Raw genomic sequence first — 27,254 nt, forward strand, 5'->3', positions numbered from 1 at the left:
CAGCCAGGCAGTGTTCCATGCTGAGTGCCACGGTCCCGTGGGCTCCGCACACACGGCAAGGAAGGAGCCACGTCCCTCTGTCCCCACGCCTCCGCGACGCCAGCCACTGTTCCCCAGAAGAAAGAACCCTCTCCGTGCCAGTGTGCGTACCGCTGCCATAGGACAAGACTCTCTTCGAGGGCTCAGAGCCTCCCGGAACTCCTGACCTACCCACTCTGCCGCAGGTGTCTCTCCAGGCCTTACCTCTCCCCCAGGTAGTCACCAATGGCTGTCTTGTTGAGGCCTTCCCCTTTGTACAAGAACTGGGCGAGGTCCTCGCAAGCGTTCTTCAGCAGGCCGTTCTCTATCAAGAACTGGATCCCCTAGAAAAGGCAGCACAGACGCCAATGACGCTCACCCAGGAAACATCCAGAAAGGAGGCGGAAGGGCAGACAAGAGCGGGTGTGGGCACTCTGGACACACGGGAAGTGTCTAATAAGTACTCGGCGGCTGACACACGGGGTCGGGGGAGCCCAGCTGAGGAGCCACGGCTTAGCGCGGACCACGTGACGCGTGCTCTACAGAAGGGCAGGGAGCTGGGACGGGCGCCGCGGAACTCTACCGAGCACCGCAGAGACCCTGTCGTAGAGCCCGAGGGCTCCGGCAGCACCTTACCTTTTTAGGGTCCATGTTAAACTTCTTCCTGCCCATGGCCACCTGCTTGTTCCTCTGCATGTTCTTCCTGAAAAACAACCAGCATGGCCATGTTGGCGCGCCAGGCGGTCGGGAAGTTCTGAGGGACCGCCATCGTCCCCGCCTGCATCCGTCCGCCGGCTCACAGGGATTTATTTCTGAAAACCCTACCCAGGGAAGCACGGGCCTACGTAGGTCTCAGCGTGGCGGGTCGGCTGGAATCCTGACCCTGACGCCGCGTTCGTTTGTTCCTTCTACCCCACCCGTTTCCTTTTTTTGTAACGTGACTTTTAAAGAAACTTCATTAAGGTCGCATGTACACATCATACGATAAACCCATCTTAACTACATTCGAACGACTTCTCGTAAGCTCACGAGGCCGTGCAACCATCACCATAACCAGCTGTAGAGCATTTTCACCACCAGCAAGGGTGCGCTGTGTGAGCTCATCGTGCGTTACCTCCCTCCGCCCGTCCCTTTGCCCACGGGACAAAGGCCCGTGGCCTGCAGCCGCCTCCCGTTGGCACCGTGTGACGTCAGAGCGCAGGAAGCACTCCCACACACGCCTTTTTCTGCGCACGCGTTCATCTCCCTCGAATGAACAGCGGGGCGCTGACCTGCCGGCCACGGCACGGGCGTCAGCCTCACGTTACCAGAAAGTGCCACGCCGTCTCCCCACGGCCACGCGACTCTATCCCCAGGGCTCGCCGACACCAGGGACCCCCGGCCCGCTCTCATCGGGGCCGTCTTCTCGTTACTGATTAGCACGTGTTCCACATACACCTTCTAGAGGCAAATCCTATTTCAGACACGCGCATCGCAAACGTTTCTCCTGGTCTGTGGCTTCCCTAGTCCTTTCTTTTCACAGCATCTTTAAGAGCACAAGCTTTAAATTTTGACGAACCCTAATTTATCCGCTGCTTTAGAGCTACAAATTTTTGTAACGGCAAGTAAGAAGGTTATAATCCCAAAGTGACAACACGGGGCCCAAAAGTGATGAGCTGGCCACTTTCTGCAGAACGTGGGTTACACTAATCTCTAATGGCACCTCCCACACCCGCTTAAAATAACAAAATCAGATGGTCTTAGGAAGCCAGACAGGGGACTTAGGCTTAGAAAAATACAGACGTGTAGAGAGTTAGAAACAGCCCCGTTATCGCATTAAGTACTTAGAAAACGGTCTGGGAACCCCATTCAAAATTAAACTCTGGAGTCACTGACGCTTCACGTGGTTAACCTGCAAACGCTCCTTGTGTGGCGCTTTAATGTCCTGTCTACGCGCTCTCCTCCTTGGAAATGGTGTGGGCAGCGTTAAGCTTTTCCTTGGCACAAAGGGAAAACAGAAACTCTAAAACGCAAGCACCACGGACAACGAGGGAAGAGGCGGCAGTGACCACAGTCATTTAAGGGCTATTTCAGGCTTTGGGGGCCTTCGGGGTTCTCTGGCTCCAGCCCTGCACCCTGCAATGATGTGGAAAGCCCCCATGGTCAGAGCCCCCGCACCGAAGGCCCCCAGGGGGTGCGTGTGCCTGCTGGGGACCGAGGACAGCAAGTGCACTTTCTCCGTCCGTGTGCTGCAAGCAGGGGCCGGACAGACTCACCTTTCTTCTGTGGACCCCAGGGTTTCGATTTCATTAGCCACGTCTGCTATCTCATCCTTCAGCCTCTACAAAACAGACAGCCCGGAATTACCAGGAGGGCCTGGCGTATCTCCTAGAACTCCCCCCAACCAAAACGAGAGCAAATAAACCAAAACGAAATAAAGACAAACCAGGGAAAAAACAAAAAAAACAAAAAAACCCTAACGTGGAAACAGACAGTGGGAAGTTCATCTATTCGACAAATATTTATGGCGCTCCTGCCAGGAAGGAAGCGTTCCAGGGAACCAAAGGTGAGCAAGACGGCCCCTGACCTCGAGGAGCTTACGGTCTAGGACAGAACTTCTAGTCGTGTGCCCTGTGCAAAACACAGCCTTCCCACTGAGACACGGCAGCCCGGAGACAGCCTCTCGGAGCCCAGCAGGTGTCGGGAGACTCGGGAAGAGCTGCCCAAACGCCCAGGCTGCGGGGCCGGGGGTGCTTGGCCCGGGCCGACACTGCCGCCAAGCGGCCGGCAGGGGGATCGTCCGTCCCACGCTCCGGCCTTTGCAAGGCAGGCAAGCAGACCCTCGGACTGGACGGACTGGACGGGCTGGACGGGCGTGGTGAAGGGGGCTCTGAGTGAACATCTGCTCAGACTTCCCGGCATTTATCAGTGAAACAGGAATCCGAGAATTTGTGCAGATCATCAAAGATACTGAAACCGACACCGTGAGCAAGGCTTTCCTCTCCATACTGGGCAGCTCTGGGGTCACAGGGTGTGTCCCCTCCCCGCCCTCCCCTTTCCCGAGCTCCCTGCCCGGAGGGCTAAAGGAGCCCAACCAATGGCTTCTATGACTTACTTTTTTTTTTTTTTTTTAATTTTTTTTTTTAACGTTTATTTATTTTTGAGACAGAGAGAGACAGAGCATGAGCAGGGGAGGGTCAGAGAGAGGGAGACACAGAATCTGAAATGGGATCCAGGCTCTGAGCTGTCAGCACAGAGCCCGACGCGGGGCTAGAACTCACAAACTGGGAGATCATGATCTGAGCTGAAGTCGGACGCTCAACCGACTGAGCCACCCAGGCGCCCCTATGACTTACTTCTACAAAGCGTGGCGGTTACACCAAGGAGCTTGGAAAAACTCTGGTGAAGCAGCCATGGCTGCCTAGGTGTCTCCTAGGGACCCGCAGCCACGCTAAGTCCCGGGTGAGCAGGACCTCATTCAACCCTCACGGCAACCTATCAACCGCGTCTTCGTTGTCAAGTTCAAAGAGCCGGGATCCTTGCGTCTGAAGTCACTCCTCCAGAAAGAGGCAGCGCCAGAACCAGACGCGGGTCCGGGCCTGACCTGAGGTCGGTGTTCCAAGCACCTGAGCCTCACCCACACCCCACGCGGCAGCGCGGGCTCCACTTGGGGGTCACCTAGGACGGCGGACCGGCTGGGCGGGGCCTTCCCAACCCCTCAAAGAGTCAGTAACGAGGCTCCGCCCCGGGCCGCGGGGGCCGGGGGGGGGGGGGTCAACTCCCGACACCTGGTGAGGAGGCTCTGGGAAGGGGACCTGTCACACCGCACGTGTCACTGCTGGCACCGCCTACCTGAATGTCGGCCAGCAGCTCCTGCTTTCTCCGCCGGATGTTCTCCAGCTCCTGACGCTCCTCTGCTGTCAGGTCACTGGGAACTACAAGAAAGGAGGGAAATGTTACTGAGAAAGCTTTGTCACCAAAAATAAACAGACTCCAGAGACCACAAAAGGACAAGGACACCACGGCAGCGGCGAGAAGCCCGTTTTGGAAACGGGGACAGCTCTGGCTCCCGTTCGTTCGCTCGTTCACCGGCTTCACCAACGGAAGAGAGCACCCCGATGAGAGAGCCGCGCTGCTCCACGAGCACTTGCCATGGAAACGAGAGGGAAAAGGCGGCCTGAGGTCAGATGGGGTGGGCCGGGGATGGAAGGACCGTCAGCCGAGCCCCGGCCACCTTCAGCCCTTACAGCGGGGGCACGTCAGGCCCCGGTGAGCCAGCCTCTCGAGGCCTCGGCCCCCTCGCCGGGCCCACCCCGAACCCCGAACCGCTTCTGTGGCACCCTTAAGGGGGGGGGTGGGGGGCAGCGGCTGCGAAACCACGTGAACGCTTCGGTGCCATTGCTGGAGGGGGAGGGGACGGGTTACACACGCACAGGGGAAAAAAATCTCGAAGGATGTACCCCCCACGGAGTGCTTAGCTCTGAGGACTGGGTCACGGAGACTTTTCTCGCTGCTTTACGCCCTTCCGGTCGAGTACGGTGTTTTTAGACTTATTTGGAGAGAGAAAAGGAGAGAGAGAATCCCAAGCAGGCTCTGTGCTGTCAGCGCAGGGACCAATGTGGGGCTCGATCCCAAGAACCGTGAGATCGTGGCCCGGGGTGAAGCCAAGAGTCAGAGGCTCCACCGACTGAGCCACCCAGGCGCTCCTGTTTGAATATGTTTCAATCAGCTCTCATCCTGAGAACAAAGTGCCGAATTCACAGGCACAGTTCTCCCCACGAAGCACCTCTTCCTCTGAGCCCGCCTCTCCTCGCCCGTAAGCACAGGGACGCGGGATGGAAGCCCGCAGGTGACCCTTCTGAAGGCGCTGCGGGAAGCCACACGGTCCGTGGGGAAAACGAGCACTGGCAGCGGGAAACCCTGGGCTCCGATCCCGGCGCCAGCCCACCACACGCCAGTTAGGGTCGCTTTACACAAGTCACGCGGCCCGTTCGGGCCACACGCTGTCACCAGCAAAGCAGGCGCACACCCTCACCCGCTTCGTCGGGCTGCCGCACGCACGGAGTCCGACAGAGAGGGTGCCTCGCGCCCCGCCTGGCGTTTAGTGGGAGCTGGAAGGTGGCGGCTTCTGCTTCCTTTGGGACAAGAGCGAAAGGCCCCCCTGTGGCCCGACGCAGGCGCCAGCGCTCGGATGCCTGCACACTCACGCAGGCGCCGAAACGTGTCAGAGCCACACCACGTGGTACAGGAGCCACGGGCCACACGTGGCTACGAAGCACCTGAGATGTGACTGGACCCGTCTGAGAGGGACGGTGGGCATAGACTTTACCCAGAGAGGGAAGATCTCTCTGATAACGGCTGATGTCGATTACACACTGAACTCGAAACTTGATGAATAAAAGATGATTCTAAGTGGCTCTCACGTGGGCTACTAGAATGTAACGCTGCACACGCAGCTCATATTACGTTTCTTTTTGTGTTTAATGTTCATTTATTTATTTTGACAGAGAGAAAGAGAGCAGGAGTGAGTCAAGCATAAGCCGGGAAGGGGCAGAAAGAGAGGGAGAGAGAGACTCCCCAGCAGGCTCCGCACAGTCAGCGCGACCGTGACCTGAGCCAAAACCGAGAGTCGGAGCTTAACCGACCGAGCCACCCAGGTGCCCCTACGGAGTATATGTTTCTCCCGGACAGCACGGAGCTGGAAGAGCAGCCCTGCTTGAAAGCGTAGGACCCACGACTCTCTTTCGAACTGTGACACCGAAACTTTACGGCACGCAGGGGCCAGTTCCCTTCCCCAAACGTTTCATGAAAATCACAGAAGACGACACAAGAGGGTAGAAGCAACACACACCACGACGACACCCACAGCACAGGTAACTTAGCTCCATTAGGTAAGCTGGCTTTTCGTTTTTCTACCCGGCTCTCCCCCACCCTTGTCCAGAAGTGCCCAAATTTTAAACTTCCCCAAGATGCACTGAAAAACGCACTTGCCATCACGACCCGATCTTCTCCACACACGACGATATCAAAACCATGCCTTCCCCATGCGAAGCCCACTGACGCCATCATTTTACCCTTCGTTTTCTTAACGGTGGCCGTGAGGTCACAGCAGAACTAATGCACGGGGTCCCACTAACGCTAGAGGCTGTGGGGTTCCGGCGGACCCCCGAAACCCAGGCTGGGTCACCCTCCAGGAGTGGCCTCGCCGTGTCCCTGAGACCGAGGGAGCGCTCCCCTGTGAGTCACAGATCAGCTCTAGTCAGAGCCGACCCTACTTCGAGAGACCGCACAAAAGGCGAAACACAGATCCTCCCTTCTAGAGAAAAGCAGGCTTTAAAGGAGCTCATGCTAACGTTTCCGGATTCCACAGAGCAGATTTTCTAAGTCCACGAGGACCGGAAGGTCCCTTTAAGAAACAACTTCCGGGGGCGCCTGGGTGGCGCAGTCGGTTAAGCGTCCGGCTTCAGCCAGGTCACGATCTCGCGGTCCGGGAGTTCGAGCCCCGCGACGGGCTCTGGGCTGATGGCTCGGAGCCTGGAGCCTGTTTCCGATGCTGTGTCTCCCTCTCTCTCTGCCCCTCCCCTGTTCATGCTCTGTCTCTCCCTGTCCCCAAAATAAAAAAATTAAAAAAAAAAAAAATTAAAAAAAAAAAAAAAGAAAGAAACAACTTCCGGAGGTCCTGGAACACAAACATTCGTTCTAACATAACAGGTTTTGAAAATTTGAGGCAACAGTTCGTTTTGAATAGCCGTTCCATGGGGGAGAATCATCAGGCTTTGATTTGGAAGCCAGAGACGGCTTAATCAGATCAGCGAGTCCCTGCCCAGGCGGAGGCAAGACTAAGTCCTCGTTCCACATGGAAACTCTCTGTGGCTGCTCTGTTTCCAGAACCTCAGCGCCCAGCCGTTCTGGGTGAGCGCTCACACACGACCGTTTCTCTAGAAGGCCACCGTCCAGTTTCTGTGCTCTAAATTCAGCATGTGCTGCTGGCCCTCCCCCTTCCAAGGTACTATTTTAGAAACAGTAAAGGCATTTTTACAAAGCTATAAACCTACAACATCAAAGACCACGGGGAGAGGGGCCACCGGCAGAAGAGATTTCAACAAACTTCTGGGACAGAGCGAGCAGAGTGCCGACCCCTTCTGGAAGGCCTACTCCGCGTGCCCACCACTGCCACGTCCACAGCACCCCGCACATCGAAGCTCTTGCACACGTATCCGCCCGAGGCAAAACAGGAGAACTGGGCCAGCAGCTAGGCTGGGGGACCCGGGTGCTGTCCTACGGCAAAGTAGGGCCGTGCCCAGCCGGCCTGAAGCAGCCCCCCCCACCCCCCCGCTGCACACGAGGCCCACCCCGCACGCGGAGCTCCCATCGAACCTGCCCCGTGTCTTTCCTGCACCCACGGAGGCAGCGGAGCCCACAACCCGAACAAGAACAGCAAAAGCCCGCCCTGGAGCGGAACGAAAGAAAACTTGAAAAGAACAGAAAACCCTGAAAGAGGGACAACGAAAGAACACACCCCTAGAAAATAAACGTATTTCTGTCCCCCCGCCAGAAAAGGATTACAAGATAAAGGTGAGGTAGTCCCGCAGAAGAAAGAGTCAAAGCACTTGAAAACAGCAGCAGAAACGGACTCAGTGTCCTGAGGTCTTTACAAACCCCCAGAGAAACATACGTTGTAAACGTTCAGAAGTTGGAAAACAAATTCAAGAATTGGAGGATTAAAGAGGATCCGAGAACCTCCGTGAGCAGGAAGGGAAAGGAGGGTGTGGCTGGTTCGTGCTGGACCCTGGGAGACCGGAAGGGCTTTCGAGGGTCCACACGGGAACCACTTTGACCCTGGAATTCTCAGTCAACTGGGAGGGCAAAACAGAATCATTTCAGACACAGGAGGACTCCACGTTTGTCCCCCCGTGCTCCCTCGGGAGGAGGAAAACGTGTTCACAAGGATGGGGCTCCCTCGGGAGCACACCCCCCACACGCATGGACAGAATGACCGGATCAGAACAGGAGACCGATGGCGGGCTGCGGGAGCCGCACCCCAGAGAAGCAACGGGAAGGCAAGGGAGGGGTCCTGGGCCTGCCGTCCACAGCACCAGGACGATCACTGGACACAGAGAAACGACACCGGAGGGGAATCACGAGGCAGCCACGGCTGGCGGCAGGCAGCGGAAGGTAAGGGCGTCCACTGGACCTGGGCGCTGGGACCGGCTCCCGAGGGGGGAGCCCCGCAGAGCACACGCGGGCTCCGGGCCGAGCCGCAGGAACATCCTCGCGACGGTGCGGCGTATCCGCCGTCACCTTGCGGAGCCGGCCTGCACACACAGCACAAAGGCTAATGGAAATCACGCGGTACCTGCAGCGGAGGCCGGGGGAGGGGCGAACGGAAAGGCAAGGAGGGCGCCAGGCACCTGCTTACAAAAAGCAGCGACAGACCCACAAAGTCGGGAACAAGAAAATGACGTCGGAAACGTGTGAATGGAAGTTCCAAAGGTGAAAATAAAGGAACCAACAAATGGGACAGGGGGAGAGTGAAGAGGAAGAGGACACACGGTGAGAGAGGTCAAGAGACCATCTCTGACGCTGATAAAATAATCAGTGGGATGAGAGTATTAATATGCGTGTGGCAGCACCTACCGATCACTGAAAGCCAGAAAAAGTTAATTACTAGCGGCTGCTTCTGGGGAATGGGTCTGGGAAGGGGGGGGGGGGCAAGGGCTCCTGAATACTCGCTTAAAAAAAAAAAATACACGTAGGTGCTACTGCATTTTTAAGATGAAAAAACGTTAATCTACGTTACCAGGAAAGACGGGCCTTCCATGTCCTGGTGGTCACAAGGAAGCAGCTTCTGGCTAATTTGCAGTGAGAATGAACAAGACGTTTGTTCACGTGTACTCCGATGCCGTCTCCTGACATTAACCACAGGCTCTCTAAGCCCCCCTGCATCCCACACTCAGCCCACCTTAAATCACAGCACTGCTTCCCTTCTGGTTCGGCCAATCTTCCGAGAACTTTTCTTCCTAAAGGAGGGCAGCTTTAGATCTCATCATGCTCCTGCAATTGTTCCCGAGGCAAGGAAAACCCCAGCGCTTAAGAGAACGGACCACCTGCACTTAGCCTCTCATCAAGGTAACACGCCCCGTTCAGCACAAGCCTTCACCCCCACGTTGCCCACGAGGAAAACAGATGCCACGGGGAAAATGCTTCGTGTCACTTAACAGCAAGAAGAACAGAAACCGTGGCTGGGGAGCCCAAGGGGTGCGTGACCCAGCCCACCCCACCCCCGCCCCCGGGTCCGGCAGGCCGCTTACAGCCACATGCACCCCCCGAAGGGCATGTATCCACGCCGTGGCTTTCCCTCGCAGCCATGAGGGTTAAACTGTAAAAGATCGGCTGATGGGCCAGATGGCACAGCAACAAACAACTCCTCCCTCCCCCGACTGCCACGTGCTGCAGCCACGCTTCTGTGCCAGGAAGGCGGCTGAGCCCCTTTCTCTTCAAAAGAAGGGCAACCAGGGAGCACAAAAGGCGGGGAGCAGAGCGCCTGGGGGTCTGGGGGCCTCGGGAGCGATTCCCGCAAAGGTCGATTGACAAGGTGTCCCCCTTACAGCAGGGGGACCGGTCCAGGATGGGCCCTCCCCAGTCCCTCGCAGGGTTCCAGTTGAACCGAGGGGATTAAAGTGCCCACAACAACAAGGGGCCATTGTGCTCAGCTGTGAACAGAAAAGCCACACGAGGGAAGCTTCCATTTATTTCTTTATTTCAATGTTGCTCTGCAGATTTAACCAGCAGGCAGAGCCCCTGAGCTGAAATGCGCTCCAACCAGCATACACAAAGGAGGACTGTCTTAAAGGGACAGCTCCCATCGATCCGCACATGGCGCAGCCGCTGCTCCCCGCTCCGCAGCCGCGGCCGCGAGCAGGTGCCCGGCCGTCCGCCATGAAGTTCAACAGAAAAGGCAGCTCTTCAGACGGCAGTCCCTGCTCAGCAGGAGTGCCGGCAGCCGCCCACCCAAGTGGAGGACCCTGTCCTGCTTCCACAGGCCCCCTGGCTACGCCAGCTCCCTCTGCCCGCCTGTAAAGCGCAGCGCTTGTCTTCTTTTTCCAATCCTAATCTTCACCCATCTTATATGCAGCCCCTGCCTTTCGGTGGCTAAGAAGGGTCCAAATTTAAACCAGCACAGCAGGGAAATGTTTTAAGCAAAGCCAAGAGTCTAGAAAGGCGCTTCCCTTCCCCCCAAGTGTGGAGAAGGTAAACAGACAGGAGAAAACACCCTGGTCCAATCCGCCCCCACCCCGCCCCCAAGCCAGGGGAGCGCAACGTTGTGTCCGGACACAACCCCACCCTCCAGAGAGCACCAGCACCTGAGGAACCCCAGCTAACCGAAGCCAAACCCTTTACCGACCTGTACGTTCTATGAAACACAAAAAACACACAGCCTCAGAAACCTACGTAAGCCCCACCTAAAGCAGCAGCAGCAGCCAAGTGAAGCATCAAGCTTCCTTACACCCTCTGGAAGCGGCTGCCAGCTCTAGAGAGAACACAGCTATTTACTAACAGCTTTGGGGTTCACGGGTGCCAATCCGGGGAACTGTCCGTGGGAGGAAGGCAGATTCTCTCCCCGCCACAGACCCAAGGCCAGAGGGCCGGTGCTCACAGCCCCCACACCTGTGCAGACCGTCCCAGCTGGACGCTTCACGCGGCCCCACCCGACGGGGGTGAGTCACCCGGTCTCCCCGGAAATCCCCGAGACTCGCAGTGTGAAGAGTTCAAAAGACGAGAAAGAACTCAGGCATCGGAGATGGACGTGTAGCCAACTTTCACAAAACTCTCAATTCCAAGCTGACACGAGAAACCCCTGGGATCAGATCTCAGACGGGGAGAACACAAGCCAAAATGGCAGCACGACCCAGGGACCGGGCACCACGCGGAGATACGGACCACAGACAGCTGTAATGATGAAGGGATTTCACTGAGAGCCTCAACTTTACAGATAGGCCTCAGGACGGGGATCAGAGGGCAAGGGGGGGGGGGGGTGGGGAGGGGGACGGAGACGGACGGAGCACACAGACGTGACTGAAGCCAGGAACCCGTGGGCACCCGCGAGCCAACAGCACACGTGATCACGTCACACCTTCACAGGAAGTCTGCCAACTTGAGAAAACCGAGGGCTTTCCTCCCTGCAAGTCGAAACCACGGCAATCCTTTGTAAAAGCGAACACTGCATTGTCACCTCCAAAAGCAAGGGAGTTCTGACACCTGCCCCAACGTGGATGGACCTTGAGGGCAGCACGCTCGGTGAGGTCAGCCAGTCGTGAAAGGCCGCGTGCTGGAGGATCCCACTTCTGTGAGGTCCCTAGAGCAGCCAAATCCACAGAGACAGACAGGAGAATGCAGGGGGCAGGGGGCAGGGGGACGTGGTGCTGCTGGGGACAGAGTTCCAGTTTCACGAGACGGAAAACTTCTGAACACTGCTCACACAACGATGCGAGCCGGACCCTACACTTACAACGATAGATGTTATTTTGTGTGCATCGTACCGTGATTAAAGATAAACACATAAAAAGTTAACAGCAATATCCCGACTCCCGCGTTTCTGCTTAGTGTGCTCGTCTGCCACGACTGACTCATGACTTCACTTTTGTGTAGAGTGATTTAAAAGTGTCTCACTGCCAGCTCACGGCCTAGGAGATTTTGAAGGAATGCGCATACGCGACGTGGACGGAAAAGAGTTAAACTAGCGTGTGGCTAACATAACTGATACTCAGCAGAGAGGCCCGAGGCACCTGCTAACAGACTAGGAGAAGAGCAGACACGTTAATGATTTTATAACCATATTCTGCATCTTGATAACAGAGTTTGGATTTTTTTTTTAATGTTTGTTTATTTTTGACAGAGAGAGGGACAGAGCATGAGCAGGGGAGGGGCAGAGAGAGAGGGAGACACAGAATCCGAAGCAGGCTCCAGGCTCCGAGCTGTCAGCACAGAGCCCGACGTGGGACTCTAACTCACAGACCGCGAGATCATGACCTGAGCCGAAGTTGGACGCTCAACCGACTGAGCCACCCAGGCGCCCCCATATTCGCATCTTTAAGAAAAACTCTGCTCCCACCCCGGTCGGCTCATCTAACCACTGCCCTAATGACTCAAGCCTCCTTAGTTCCGAAGAGAAGCTATCTGGGCTTGGGGTGGGAGGGGAGACTTGCTGGGGGTTTTCCTCATCTAATTAGTTCTGTGACCTTGGGCAAGCCACCACCTCACCCTGCCCCACGAATGGGCCTGTCATCATCACCGCCCTTCTCCAATGACAGAACATGTATTGAACAGCCCCACAGACACCTGGCTCGTTCAGTCGGAGGAGCGTGCAACTCTAGGTGCTGGCGTTGTGAGTTTGAGCCCCACACTGGGTGTGGAGATTACTTAAACATAAAATCTTAAAAAACAAAACAAAACAAAACACACACAGCCCCATAAACCGTCCTGAGAAAAAACAAGCTATTCTACCATTTACCTTACGCACTAAAGGGAATTGACACATTTTATCTAATAAATCCTAGAACTCCAAGACTAGCCAGCCAACCAAAGGGAAAGGAGGTCAAATTTCCAGGCAGGAAAAGGGACGAAGTCATAAAATTGTACCCTAAAAGTTTGCTTGAGAAAAACAAAGTTAACAACATCTGCTTTGGATAAATGCTAAGAACTAGCAAACAACCGTTTTAAAACCCTCCCCCTCGTCTAAAGCCCGGCAGCTAACACGGGATCCAGCTGGAGGTCTGCAGAAGGTTCTCGCCTGCATTCAGACGTCCAAGCTCCGTGTGCAGCCTCCGTGTGCAAGGCCGGGTGTGATCACAGAGCAGGGAGCAGAGCCGCACCAGCTCAGCGGGAGAACCATTTTCTCACACTGGCCTCCCTGACACAGAGGCAGAGCGCTCAGCCCTGGGGGAGCCCCCCAGACACCCCGAGACACCCGGGCTTGCCCCCCCCATCTCCTGGGGAAGGGGACCGGCCGCAGGCGACCTCCGGCTTGCCCAGCTGCGCTGCCACACCCCTTTAGTCCAAAACAGGGGCTCCGTGCAGGTTTTAGGAAGCCGGTTCTCTCTCACTTTACCTGTTCCTAAAACCTATTTGGATGCCACCTCTCTGTAAAGCCCTTAATTTTTTGCACACTCAAACGTTCTCAGCCGGTCTAACAGCTGCAATCAAAGTGAACGTGCAATTCCAACTCCTGCAAGGAGGGCTACCCGGACCCAGGAACGGCTCCACTGGACTCAAAGAATAAAACAGAAACTCACGGGGTGGGTCCAGAGGGGACAGAATCGCCCGGAATCCGTCCCTCTGCTTCCTGCTGTCCTAGCATTTCTCACCTCACCCTGGAGGGCCACCGACATCGGTGATGAGCTTCTTCCCGAATCTCAGGCCGAGGGTTTGGACACCTGCCCCCAAGGAGCTAGTGGAAAACCCTAGGTCGGGGGAGCAGAACGCGAGACCACAGGCAGACGTGCGGAGACAGCGGCGCAAGCCAGCCAGGCTGCAAAGCGAGACCGAGCGGGGCCTGGGGCCCGGGGCCCGCACACTGGGCGCGACCCCCGCGACGCGCTCACGCACCCCCCGTCCGGCCTCTTACCCGAGGCGAGCCCCTCTCCTGCAGCCCCAGCGTCCTGGCAGCACCCCCGTCAGAGCCTGGGCAGCTCGCAGCTTTCCGCTTCAGAGGCCGCGGAGGGCCGGCACCGCGACCCCATCGTCCCGGGCCCCCGGGAGCTCCCGCGGCCCCGGGCGGACGGAGGGACGGAGCGAGCACGGCATGTGTGACAGCAGCGGAGAGGAGGCGGCGGGGAGACAAAAGCCAAGAAGCAAGCGGAGACCGAGGGCGGAGAGGGAGCGGGTCCCGGCGGGGAAGGCCGGCCTGGACAGAGATGGCCGCACGGAGCTGCCGCCTGGCTGCCGCCTGGCTGCCACTCGGCGCGTGTGCCGGGGGCTCCTCGCGGGCGGGCGTATTTCCATGAATGCGATTACAGCCGGCCCCTCCTACTACCCCCCACGCGGCCTCCTGGGGGAGGGGTGCCAGCTCGCAGGCAGGCTGCGCGTGCTCTTCCCTCCCCCCCCCCTCCCCAGGAGCAGAAGGCTGATGGCTGCTTCCCTGGGAGGACGCAGCGCTGCCGTCAGGTGCCCTCTCATCACCGAGCGGACAAACGGAGGGCACCCCCTGAGCAGGCAGCGACGCCGACCAGACCGGGTCCACACGGGCGCGCCGGCCTTCCTGGCGGAGGGGTCACCTCCCACTCGGTCACCAGAGGCTGTAATCTCACATTCCAGCACGTTCTGGATAGGAGGCGTTCGGCAGGTTGAATTCGGGGACAGTGGCTGGGACAGGACACATCACTGCGGCCCGAGAGCTCTCAAACTTCGGACAGCCCGAGGACACCCCAGGAGCACCATGAAACACACACACTCGGACCCCCGGGCCCCAAGACGCGGGCTCCACGTTAGACCACAACACAGGATGACCAGGGGCAGCTGTGCACAGGCCACCCGGGGAGAAAATGCTGCCTTTGACTCACAGGGGCAGACACAGGTCTCAAAAGCAAGTGCCAAACAAGCAAGGAGAAAAGACGCAAGAGGAACCGTTAAGCACAGATCAGGGCTCTCTGACCCCGGCGGCACTGCTGACCTCCTGGCGGGTCACTCCCCGTCCTGGGGTGTCCAGGGCGATGCAGGGCTGTATCCCCTGGCCTGCACCCACTGGACGTCGGAGCGCCCCCCCCCGGCCCCCTCCAGATGTGACAACCAAACAGGTCTCCAGACGCTGCCCAATGTCCCCCTGAAGGCAAAACCACTGCTCCAGATAAAAAACGAGGGGAAAAAAAAAACCCCAAAAACATCCCCACACCCTCCCCTGACTTCTGCTAGGAGGTGCCCCCACCCCCACCCCAGCCCACCCAGCCCTCGCCACACTAACGTGGGTTCCCTTCTCTGTGGATTCCTCGTCACCGTGACAGGGTCACCAGACCCGACCCAAATATCCCAACTCTGCAGCCCAGCAGAGTCTTTTAAGAAACAGCCATATGAACAGTTTTATTTTTGTGTCAAAATGGCAGTTCTCATCTACAAGAATCATAGCAAGTCTATGAGAAACAAACACGAAAACTATTTATAAACTCTTCGTTTTCGACTGCAAAAGGAAACCAGCTTTCTGCAAAGGCGAAGACGGACCGCCACCCCTCCCCCACACACTCCGGCCACCCCTCCCCCCCACCCCGCCCGCGGAGGGTCCGCCGCAGGGGTTTCATCTGCGCAGATGGACCTCATACTGTAAATGTACAACCACAGCTACGTCCCCTTGTTTGCAGCATTACTGATGTTTACAAAAATACACACACACACACAGCAGGTGGCTCCTGACCTCTCCCCTCCCGTGCAAGGCTCACTGCCACCCACCGCCCACTCCTCCTGCTGTGCAGGCAGAGGACCTACAGCCCGCTTCACCGGCAGTGCGTGAACCTGGACAAAGTTCGGCCTGAATGTGGGCCACGGGCAGCTGGGAGCAGAGGCCACCAGAGTCCATTGCGGCACAAACAAAATGACCCACAAAGTGAGCGGACGGGAAGTCAGACGAAAAAGCCGCCAACGAAAGGCTGCAGCATGGCCCTCCTCAGAAATAAGACAGATGCTAAAATAAATAGCCCCATGATCAAGGTCATGAAATCACAGTGATCAAAGAAAAAGACCGTTCAAAGGCCAGTAATCTCAGGAAATCTACAAGCAGAAAAAATGAAAAAAAAAAAAAAAAAAAAGGTTTTCTCAGACTAATTCAACAATCTTAAAAAAAAAAAAAAAAGCCCATACCACCCATAAACAAGGCACCCTACTAGTTACTGCAGAAGATACAGAGACGCTCAGAGATGCTTTCAGCCCCCCAAGAGCCCCCTTCCTTCTGGAGGAAAAAGAAGCGAGTACGTGCAAACACACACTAGCAACAGGTGCTGTGGGGTCGGGCCCGTGAACGCAGCAGCCAGGCTGCCGGAAGGCTCAGCAAGGGGCCGAGGCCAGAGCCGGGCAGCAGAGGGCACTCCAGGCTGGGCAGAGTGACAGTCGCACGGGGAAAGGGGAGAAAGAACACTCTGGAAACGTGTGGAGAAGCTGGAGTCCCACCGTGTCCTCTGAATGTGACACCAGGACATCTGGACTCTGCTGTTGTTGAGCCGGAGAGAAGCACTTCAGGTGCGGTGAGAAGTGGCGGGGAGGGGCGTCAGAAAGGGGTCACGGTCGCGAAGGGACAGGGACAGGGACACAGGGAGTTTGTCCAGTGCAGTAAAAACCTGGGTTCCAAAGCGGGAGCGAAGAACTGAGTGTCCTCTGCCGCCCCCTAGCGGCTCAGGGCTGCAACTGCAGGCTGACACAGGGCTCCCCCGCGCAGTGCTCACGGCTTGGCTGGCCCTCCGTCCTGCCCTCCCCTCCTGCTCTCCCTCGGCCAGCACGGCCCGGGGCGCACGGAACCGGCCAGTGACCCTTTACCACGCGTGCGGGGGAAGGCGGCAGCACTCACTTTACTTGAGCCACAGCTTCTGAGGTGGAGATCAATCACCATCTTTCAATTCACCCAGGCCCCACACGGGCTCATCCTAGGTGTCGAGGCGTGAGGCACGGCAAGTCCCAGCTGACCTGGGCAGCGGCCCCGGGCCCAGCACACGGAGCACCTGATTCTCCGTTGCCCCCCCCCCCGCCCCGTCCATGTGACATGGCAGCTGAGGCGTGGAGCTCTTCAACACTTCCGCTCCATTCCTGACCCTGAAAAGTGCTTAACTTTCCTTTAGTAAAAGGGAGAAGCATAAATACTTCTTGCCACACATCTGTTCCCACCGGGCAGGGCCTGAAGGTCTCTTAAGAGAGCAGCGCTTTCTACTCTAACCCCAAAGGAGAAAAAACCCGGCTCCCAGAACCACACCCTGACCCTGATCAGAGTCGCCGGGGATCCAGAGAGGGTTTTCTGATTTCTGAGAGAAGCTTCCGAGGGGCTGGAGGCCCGGGCCGGGCGGGCGCAGCTGGGACAGGCACGGAGGGCCCAGCCGCGGGGCCGGGCCAAGGGCGTATCCGTCCTGTCCTGAGAGGCTGCTCTCAGAGCCCTCCACCTCCGGCTCTTTGCAGAGCGCACGGCTGAGCCACCGGGAGCCGCGCTGCAGGGAGGAGGGCCACGAGAGGGCCCCAGTGGGTGGGCAAAGCTTAGTTCCACGTTCTTTGTGCTCCGGGACTCTGGGTGGCGCTTCTCCGTCTCCAAAATGAACTGGAGAGGCGATGTGATCCATGAGAGGGTGGGGGGGTCTGGCTGTGAATTCCCGACACCAGGGAGGTTTCTGGTGGCCTCCCCTCCAGGACAAACGGATCCTCTCCTCTTGGCCTTTATCCTGGATGGTCTGCTGTGATGGGTTTCTCTGGACAAATTCCTTCCCATCCCCAAGGCCCGCACGGCCACCGCGGCAGGGCCGGCCTGTCACAGCGGCAGGAGAGTCACCAGGAAAACAAAGGAAAACCTCAACAGGAAAAGGTCCCTCCTCAGTATGCAGGTCACGGTTCTTAAAAGTACCTTTACATCAGGGCACCTGGAGTGGGTTGGGCGTCCAACTCTTGATTTCAGCTCAGGTCATGACCTCATAGTTCGTGAGTTCAAGCCCCACGTTGGGCTCTGTGCTTGGGATCCTCTCTCTCCCTCTCTGCCTCTCCCCTGCTCATGCTCTCTCAAAACAAAGAAAGGGGGGAAAAAACTGTATCACCAAGATTTTTTTTTAAATTTTTTTTCGACGTTTATTTATTTTTGGGACAGAGAGAGACAGAGCATGAACGGGGGAGGGGCAGAGAGAGAGGGAGACACAGAGTCGGAAACAGGCTCCAGGCTCTGAGCCGTCAGCCCAGAGCCCGACGCGGGGCTCGAACTCACGGACCGCGAGATCGTGACCTGGCTGAAGTCGGACACTTAACCGACTGCGCCACCCAGGCGCCCCTGTATCACCAAGATTTTTACAGAAACGGTATAAATGAAATAATATCAAAGTCCTTATGAAAATATTTACCTACGGACAGTCCAGAAAAGTACAAAGGAGAAAAAAGATGAAGTTAGAGAGTCGCTCCTGGTGACTGACGCTCACGAGGCTCGGTGACGGGAAGCGGCCCGGGGGACACTCAAGAGATGCCAACACACCTGGCCGCGTTTCAAGTCACAGGGTCTCGGGGAGAAAAGACACACAAATATAAAGAGTAGGATTATTCGGACAACGGTGGTGAGGCAATGAGCCAGCCAGCCATTCGGGGGGAGGCTAAGCTGAATGCCTACCTCATTTAGGTCGAAGTAAATTCTAGCTGAACCAAAGATTTTAATGTAGAAAGAGAAACCATAAAAATTCTAGAATGAAGCACGGATTACTATGGCCACAGTCCCGGAGAGTGTGTTTCCTGCACTGAAACGAAACGCCTGGGTGCAGACGTAAGCAGCCAGGACCACAAACACACAAGCACGTGCGAGGGTGAACTTCTGTAAGTCCCAGGGACAGGAGCACGAGGACCAGAAAGTCACCGACACACACAGCGGGCCGAGGACACACAGGCAGACACGAGGAGAAACACACACGTGGCCAACGTGGAGAGATGCCCGAACGCTCCCAAAATTAAAAATTCAAAACACGACAATCAAAACACGAATACCATACTGCTCTCCGTCATTCCGGCAGAAATGAAAATGTCTGACGACACAGGAGACCCCGGCGAGGACGTGGGGGCACACAGGCCAGGGGCGTGTAACCTGGCCCAACCTTTCCACAGGACCGAATCTTAGAAGCCACGTGCTTTCGCTTCAGCGAATTCCATTTAGGAATCTGCCCAACAAGCATCCTCCCCAAGACTGCAAAAATGAAAAACTACTTAAACACGATGTGGTCACTAAGAGGAATGAGATAATCCGGGAGTGCTAATCTAGAAAAATCTCTGAGACACACTCCGTGCAACAGGAAACCACAGAACACTAGGTGTGTGAGCGCACAGAAGACTCTGAGAAGGACGCGCCTGAAGGTGCCGACGGGGACCGTCTTCGGAGACCGCGTGGAAAGGCTGCGAGCAAGTGTGGGTGTGGACGCGTCACTTGCAACCTCACCGTGTGTTTGGGTCCACAGCTCAGGCAACACGGTATGCTGAAGTTCCCATTCAGAGAAAATCCAGAAATGCCACCAGCCACTTACCTACACCACAAAATACTTGCCCAGATTGACGCCTAAATATTTCTTTTGTGGAAAAAGGTACACCTGACTTCTGTTCTAACGTCCGTAAAACGCCTGCTGTAGCCACACCATTCTGCTGTGGCTTTGTACGTGGGGCTCTGCCTGAAGTCTCTGCACCAGAATCCTGAACTCTAACAGAAGATACCGAAGAAAGGAGACTCTAAACACCAGAAAGAAAGGAGACGCAGAAACAGCCACTGGCTCAGAAAAGAAATTCACCGGATCTTTCTTAGGTCAGAAGCTGAGCTTTCGGGAGCCCTCTGTGCAGTAAGGAAGTTCTTTCCTTGAGGAAGGAGGGGCGTGCTGGGGAGAGTGCTGACCGCTGGCGGAGCGGAGCGGAGGGAAGTGGGGCCTGACCTGCCCCTCGGTTTCCTCCAGTGTGTCACCCACATCTACGTGGGCAGACACAGCATGTACTCAGGGGACACGCACAGGAAGTCACGAGATCGCCAGGCCGTAGCACGTGAACGTGGGTTCCTGGCGGAGCCGGCCGTCCCTCGGGGAGCCCTGGTGATCACAGCGGCCAGCCAGGCAGGACTGACCGGGTCACTGCTGAGGCTGCACGGGTCTGAGGCCACACTGGGGTCGGTGACTGTCCCCGCTGCAAGACGAAACCCCCACCAGCCGCAGCTCTTCAGACAGGAGAGGCCTTTAGCAGCTACAAGTCTACTTGTCACGAGGAAATCTCAGCCCAGCGGACAAGCAGTTAGAGGAGCAGAGACGAGAACAACGTATAGCCAGTCAAGCCGCCTTTGGAGGGCTGTCAAAATGCAAGGGAAAAGGGAGAGCCCAGCACCGTCCAACACTTCCAGAAGGCCTAGCCCTTCAACGCGCAGCAAGCCGCACGCAGGTGCTACCGCCCCCACCACAAACACACCTCAGCGACCCTTCCAGAAGCAGAGAGGCTTGATGGCAACAACGGGAAGGTCTCCTGCTCCCGAGGCCCTGTCCGCTGACCACTTTGTAGGCAGATACACGCTCTGAAGGCCCAGACCTGGGCCTGCCTAGACCCACGATACCTGCCCTCCCTTTCCACCTACGCTGGCTCCTGAGACAATTCCACCTGCTGCCTTCCACACCCCACCTGTGTGTCGGACCCCGGGCCCTGACCGCCGGCGGCCGGGCCCGTGCTTTCATATTCCATAACCAAGGGAACTCGGGAGGCCGCAGAGAGCCTCAGACAACGGGTAAAGGTTCACTCTTCTAGAGGGGCAGACCCAAGCCTCATTTCCGCTCGCCTCCCTCACCAGAAAGAAAGGGCGGTTCTGTGCACTGGGAGCGACGTCTCTGGTGCGCTCGCAGAAGGGCCTAGAAGATTCCGACCAGAGCCAGTCCCCTTCGAGACCTGCCACAGCAGATGGTGAAGCAGGTCTGCTGGGAGGTGCTCTTGCTTCAGAGTAAGGATGCAACCATTTTGGTCTGCAAATCACCAACTCAACCCCCAAGGAAGGGGGCAAAACCTATCTTAATTCTAGTTACGGCGCTTGGGCCACCCCTCTCCCTGTGCACCGCGCCCTAAGCGGTTTGCCCAACGCGAGGCCGGCACAATCACGAGGACCGCGCTAAGACGAGGGGACCGGGTGGGGCGCTATTCCAGGCGCCACCTGAGAACCCACTACCCCGGTGGGGAGGCACTCTACCTCGTTCCATCCCACCCCTCCCTAGACCCACATGGACTCTCACAGCCTAAGATTTTTCTCTTCCGTTTCCGCTTTTATTTGGACGAGACAAGGAAGTCCACCTGTGAACTCTGCGTATTTCCTGACAATGAAAGGCGCACGGTCACGTCCAGTTTTACAGACGAGGGAAGACTCGCTCAGTACAAGTAACCTACTAAGAGAGGCCAATTCGAACTCACTGGCCGAGTCCTTAGCTCTTTATTTTCTCTTACTGGAATAATCTCGTGCACTTCCACTTACTGAGCACCTGCACAGGCCCGGCCTGCGCTCGGAGCTCAGATTTAAACGGCTCCGGCCCCTGCCCTGCACAGAACAGCAAGGCCAGACGGGGAGGCCTGTGAACCTGTAGCCACGGCCCACGCTGCCACAGGGGCCACGCACACCCGGCACTCGGAGGACGCCTGGGGACACCAAGAGGCCTCAGGGAGGTCAAGCCTCTGAGCCAGGACTTGAAGGGCGAGTGGACTCAAGTGGGGAAGCAGAGACTACTGTGGACGCACATACTACCAAGGAGGCCGGGAAGCGGCTGGTGGCCGGGGACAGCGAGCACCCCTGGGGTCAGGGCCCAGGGCGCGTCAGGACTGGGCTGACACCCGGAAGACAGTCTCGCCTCCGCCTGCCGGGGCCTCGTGTTCCACATATGGGGGAGCCTGGGTTCCGGGCCAAAGGCAAGGTTCGAGGGCAAATCAAGGGGGTAGACTACGCACCGAAAGGCCAGGCTTGTGAAGACACTGCCCCATTCGGTGCACCGCGTCCGCGCTGGCTCCCACGCCTACAGGACACGGGAGCGGGTGCCGACGAGCCGACGAGTGCAGGCACCAGGGAAGGACAGCGGCCAAGAGCACGTTTAATTTACGGATTACGGGTCTGAGATTCGTGCAGCAGGAAAGGTCTCACTTCCCTAGAGACATTTTCAAACCCCACTTGCCCTTCATCCGGGGTGTCCTCGGCGTCCTGGGCACTGGTAAAGGCAGCTGCTCTGTGAGGAGCGTAACGCGGACACTCCCCTCCCCCAGGGACCCCGGGGACCCGCCGGAGGGAGGCCCGTTTGCTCCCTTCCCGTTCGCGTTTGCCCGAATGCCATTTCTGTGTCTCCTCGTAATCCCTCGGGCGTTTATTTTAGCGGCAGTTAGAAGGGCAACGCCGTCCTCCCTCACGTCCTCCCTCACGTCCCCAACACACAACAGGCCAAAGCGCTCCTGGGAGGCGATGAGGGAAGTGGAGAGTGGCCCGCTCTTGCCGGTGACTCACTCAAAGCAAAGCTGCCCATTAACCCTGTCTCTCAAATCTGAGCCCGAGAGTCCTCAGTCCCCAGATGGTGCCCGCTGTCACCACTGGGCCAAGCGCACACAACGCGCGGCTCAGGCTGGATCAGCAGGCCCTCCGGGACAGCCAGAGGCCGAGGACACGGGGCCCTCCGAGTCAGCCTCGAAGTGACTGTTCAGCAGGACCCCTCCTGGGTCTGAGGCCAAGCTCACCTGGACCACCAGCGGCGTGTAAGAGTGACCAGCGGTCACTGCCCGGGCCAGGCTCACACGTGCTGCCCCGAATCATCGGTGAAGTGCCCTCTTCCACTCGTGCACGTATCCCCTTTCCAACGGGAGACCCTGGCTATGGTGGACCCACCTTCCAGATACAGCACCTCCCATGTGGGCTGTTCAACGCTAACCCGGAACTGCCTCTCTCTACGCCCCGTCTTCAAAAGTATCATCACGAACACCTGTATGTCCCTCCCTCCCGGAGTCTTGCCCACGCGGTACAGCTTTCCCAGTCACCCGCGGACACGGGCCAAGATAGTCTGCACTCAGAGGTGAGGCTTTCCGATGTATCTTATAGTGAGCCAGATAAGGAAAAGCATAAAAAAGACCCCCAAAACTTGTTCCAACTTTCACAAAATCTACCGTGAGACCTTCAAACTCATCCACGTAATTCATTACTAACTACAAACCGGTACATGTTTGTGCTGCGTCTTCCAGCATTGAGACATTGCCATCTGGTGACGACATCACAAAACAGACACACGTCCACACGCGAGCTTCAGGACGACAGAAGGGGCTTTCGCGCACCTCCCTCCCAGGGTCCTCGGGGGCGTACGGGCCACGTGACTTGTTGCCCCTTTACTTAAAACGTCACGGTTTACGGTGTGGGCGCGGAGAGGACCAAGGAAGTCTGCAGACCCCTCAGGGCCTCTGGCGGCCGGTAGCAATACCGAAAGAGGAAGATCAAGTTAACCCCGAATGGCCCCTCCGTCACATCTCATTTAGTGCCGACGGACGCCTCCGTGGGGCTCTCCCTGGTCGCCCCGATCCGCACTCCTCACCATCACTCTCAGTCTGGACACGGGCCAGCCCCGGCCTCCTCCCCGCCACCGCACTCTCCGGTCGTGCTCCCGAAAACAGCGAGAGCGAGCCCACAAGCCTGGGCTGCGCTCCCCCCGAAAGGCAGCACGACTGTCATCCCGGCGTCACCCACACGGATCGAGAGAGACCTCACCCCCACTCCAGACGCCCGGGCGGGGCTGGGACTCACCGTCCTCCTCTTGGGTTTTAAGGACCATCTTTCCCCACCAGAGCAGGGCCCCGAAGGTTGCTAGGTTGTGTTTCTCAGAGGCCAGCTGGCGCGGCCGAGCTCCCCTGGGCGGCGGGGCCGGGCGGGGCGGGAGCACCTGCCGGGACAGCTCAGAGCGCCTTCCTGAACGCCGGGGACCAATGGGCCTCCCGCGGCAGAGGCGTCACGGCCACCACCCAGTTCCTGGAGTCGAGTTCAAGAAGCTTCGGAGGAAGTTCACCAGTTAACCGTCTCCTCCTCCCTGGAAGCAGCCCGAGGCCGGAGCCCAGGAGGCCGGCAGCCGCCCTCCCGGACTCTCCCCCGACTCAACCACAGCGACGGACGGACGGGGCGAGCCCCTGTGTCCCTGCACCTGGCGAGCACTTTCTCAGAAGAGAGTCCCATAAAGCCCCGGTGCTCTCGCACCGAGAGGGCGGCACACTTCCGAAGAGAATGACTAAGACACCGTCATCGTTACGGTATGCTCTGAGGTCACAGGCTAAAAGGAGAAGGCAGATTTTAAGAGAGAGAGAGCAAGCTAGGGAGAGGGGCAGAGGGAGGGGAGGAAGAAGAGAGAGCTAGGGAGAGGGGCAGAGGGAGGGGGGAAGAGAGAGAGAGAGAGAGAGAGAGAGAGAGAGAAAACGAACCTTAAGCAGGCTCCACACTCAGCACAGAGCCCGACACAGGGCTCGATCCCATGACCCCCAGGATCATAACCTAAGCTGAATCAAGAGTTGGGACACTCAACCGACTGAGCCACCCAGGCAAGAAAGCAGATTTTGAGAGGAAATAAAAAAAATTCCAAGGACATTTCCAACACAAGTTCGGTTTTATCCCCTTTCTATTTTCTCCCGTGGGTTCGTTTCCGCATACTGTTATTATATTCACAGTACGTGTTTACTGTTGAAATCAGATGAACGGTAATGAGGATAAAAGCCTATCACTCAGGAATAACCACTGGTGACACTTTGGTATGTATTATTTATATTCTTCCAGATTTTTGTTCTGTGTATCATATTCTCACTCTGTCTCTTTGTACACACACACGTACAAATATATCTTTTACCTCTATAGATACCTTGGATCCTATATATGACACGTATAATAACCATATATGTTACACAAACACGTATCTCTTGAAAGGTGTTTATATCATCTCGAGATGATACATCTAGAGTATATACATCCAGAGAGAAATATAGATCTATAAAGAAATAAATACACATATAGAAAGACAAAAATTCGATGTTTTACATGCTTTTTTATAATCGGCCATTTTTTTACTTATGACAAACATTTTTCCATGGTGACGGACGCAAGCTGATCACATCTTTCGTCATCCACAGCATAGACCGTATTTAACCAATCCCCTACTGTATGACTTCTACGTGGCTTCCACTCTTCCTGCCCATCTCAACACCCACGGGCACACATGCTGGCAGGCCCTTTATCATCCCCTGAGCAAACGTTCTCAGAGCGGAACTGCTGGGTCTAGATACCGGGTCCCCTCCTCAGTTACTTCACTTACGAGGGACCAACGAAACAACGTGTGCCTCGGGCGTCATCGCTGCAGGTCCCGTGGCCCGGCCTGGCCCGGCTAACTCATCGCCCCATGAGGGGCTCGCCTGACACCGAGGCCCAGGGGCGTCACCCGACTCGCCCGAAGCCTGAAACCCGGCACCGAGCTCCGCTGCTGGACCCCGACCCCCTCTTCCCGGTAGCCTTGGTCGTGAGCACGCCTCCCACAGCAGGTGCGCGGGACGCGGGGCCAGCCATCCTGAGGCCAGGCCCTGACCGCGGGCAGAAAGGCACACGTCAACGGCCAGACACCAGAGCACTGCTTCCAGGCACGCTCGGAACGTGGCCCCGGCTGTCTCAGGGCAGCGGCCCCGGCCCACCGTTTCCCTTCTTTGTCTGATAATAAATAAACACACAAACATATACTTTTGGAAACCACTGTTTTGTAGAGGCAACTAACATAAACCAACTTCTTAGCTTCAGTTCAGTACATCAAAGTTACGCTTTCTCCGGCGCGTCTCTTTCTGGAACAAGTCACAGGCCAAGTCCCCTCCAGCCCCATTTCAAAACCTAAGTTACTCATTCCCAAATCAGTATTCGTACCCTCTGGGGCCAGGGCCGGTCTCTGATGCGGATCCCAACTTTTCAGGGGACGGGTCACTTCTACTTCATGCCTGTCACACAGTAGAGCGTTTCCCCGGAAAAGATGCCCAAAGGCAGGACTGCCCCCCCACCCCCACGCCCACCCCCTTCCCGGCATGAGCACCTGCCACCTTCGCAGACCCTGCCCGAGCCTGCCTCCCCCCTGGCAGGACAAGCTTCACGTCTGCTAGTCTGAGAAGTGAAAAACGGCTTCTCGGCGGTTACTGTCTACACTGACCTGATGACTGGTGGTGCTGATGACCTTTTCAACAGTCTGAGGTATTTCCTCTTTTCTGAACTGCTTATTCATACTGTTTGCCCATTTTCTTACTGATTTGTAGATTATGAATTCTTTGTATTAAACGTTGCAAACTTTGGGGCACGTGGGTGGCTCAGTCGGTTACGCGTCCGACTTCAGCCTGAGTCATGGTCTCTCGTTTCGTGGGTTCGAGCCCCGCGTCGGGCTCTGTGTTGACAACTCAGAGCCTGGAGCCTGCTTCCGATGCTGCGTCTCCCTCCCTCTCTGCCCTCTCCTGGCTCATGTGCGCGCTCTCTCTCTCAAAAAATAAATAAACATCAAAAAAAACACATTTATTTTAACGTCGCAAATCTTTTCTCACAACCGGTCGCTTGTTTTTAATAGCAGTTGTGGTATCTTTTCCCTTCATAGAAGTTTCTGTGTGTTACAATCAAATATGTAATCTCTTCCTCCACTGGCTTCGTTCCGGGCACGTGGAGTGCTGGGTACCCCACGGCGTGCCGGGCACCGGCCTCCGTGGCACGTAGGGCTGCAGGGGGCTGGGGAGGGAGGGCAGCGGGGAGGACAATGCACGTACGTGGGCAGGTAAGTGCCCAGCGGGGCAGGGCTGGCTGCCCCTGGCCCGGGCCTGGAGCGGAGCAGACGGCGGCGGGAGGGGAAGGCAAGGCCGGAGGGCGGGGAAGGCAGGGGAGAGCTGCGGAGGGCCTCGGGGGCTGTTTTCGGGACTCGTTCCCGCGGTGGGTGAGACGGGGAGGCGCTGCCAGGGGCGGGCACGAAGTGAAGGAGCGGACTTCCGCTGTCATGACTCCGGCCGCGGGGCGGCAGGGGCACAAGCAGGGAGACAGGGAGGGAGGCCGCTGCCGCCTGGGTGGCGAGGGGCGACAGGACAGGGATCAAAGTCCTGCTCTATTCACTTGGAAGGCAGCGCCAGGGACTTGCTGACGGACTCCCTGTGGGTGTGAGAGAGGTCGAGGGTGGCCCAAGCCCTCTGGCCTGGGCGGGCAGGAGAAGGCACATGCCGTCTCTGGGCGGCAGCTGCCACCAGGGTCCCCGCCCCAGGGCGCAGGGCGCGCCTCAGCCTCTGCCCGGACCTCCCGGACTTCCCGCCCCGCCCTGCGCGGCACCGCTGGCCAGTTCACTTCCCAGGAGGGATTGTAAGGCTCATCCCCATGTGGGGACGGCGGCCCCTACACGACCGGCTCCTGTCCCGGTTGTGTAAGTTGTTGGCAGGAGAACTGCCGCTCAGGCCTTAAACCGGGAGCACGGCAGGCGCACCTGGCGGGCCACCACGCTGCCTGCCGCGCGGTCACCGCTGTTCCAAAGCTAGTGCAACAGATGACATTATTTAAAAAG

At 57.2% G+C, this 27,254-nt stretch overlaps 1 protein-coding gene and 1 long non-coding RNA gene across 7 annotated transcripts in view; one reads left to right on the top strand and one right to left on the bottom strand.

Moving 5' to 3' along the window:
• CYTH1 (cytohesin 1) overlaps positions 1–27,254 on the bottom strand; it is an 80,095-nt gene that overhangs the window by 17,038 nt on the left and 35,803 nt on the right. For 3 of the 6 annotated variants that reach the window (XM_023244157.2, XM_023244156.2, XM_045045293.1), the window contains 4 exons: positions 3,850–3,932; positions 2,274–2,338; positions 655–721; positions 244–362 (listed from right to left, as the gene is read on the bottom strand). In XM_023244157.2, coding sequence (XP_023099925.1) covers positions 244–362; positions 655–721; positions 2,274–2,338; positions 3,850–3,932 — 334 coding nt within the window. Of the gene's footprint in view, positions 1–243; positions 363–654; positions 722–2,273; positions 2,339–3,849; positions 3,933–8,959; positions 9,156–13,621; positions 13,957–23,464; positions 23,594–27,254 lie in introns of those variants that run through there. The other 3 variants (XM_045045292.1, XM_019818339.3, XM_045045294.1) reach the window with 3 other exon arrangements.
• Positions 23,839–25,423, top strand: LOC109494488. Its single transcript, XR_002149419.3, has 3 exons — positions 23,839–23,961; positions 24,396–24,453; positions 24,829–25,423. It is a non-coding gene; the product is annotated as an uncharacterized LOC109494488 (long non-coding RNA).

The sequence above is a fragment of the Felis catus genome, chromosome E1 (genome assembly GCF_018350175.1).
Source record: "Felis catus isolate Fca126 chromosome E1, F.catus_Fca126_mat1.0, whole genome shotgun sequence".
Lineage (NCBI taxonomy): Eukaryota > Metazoa > Chordata > Mammalia > Carnivora > Felidae > Felis > Felis catus.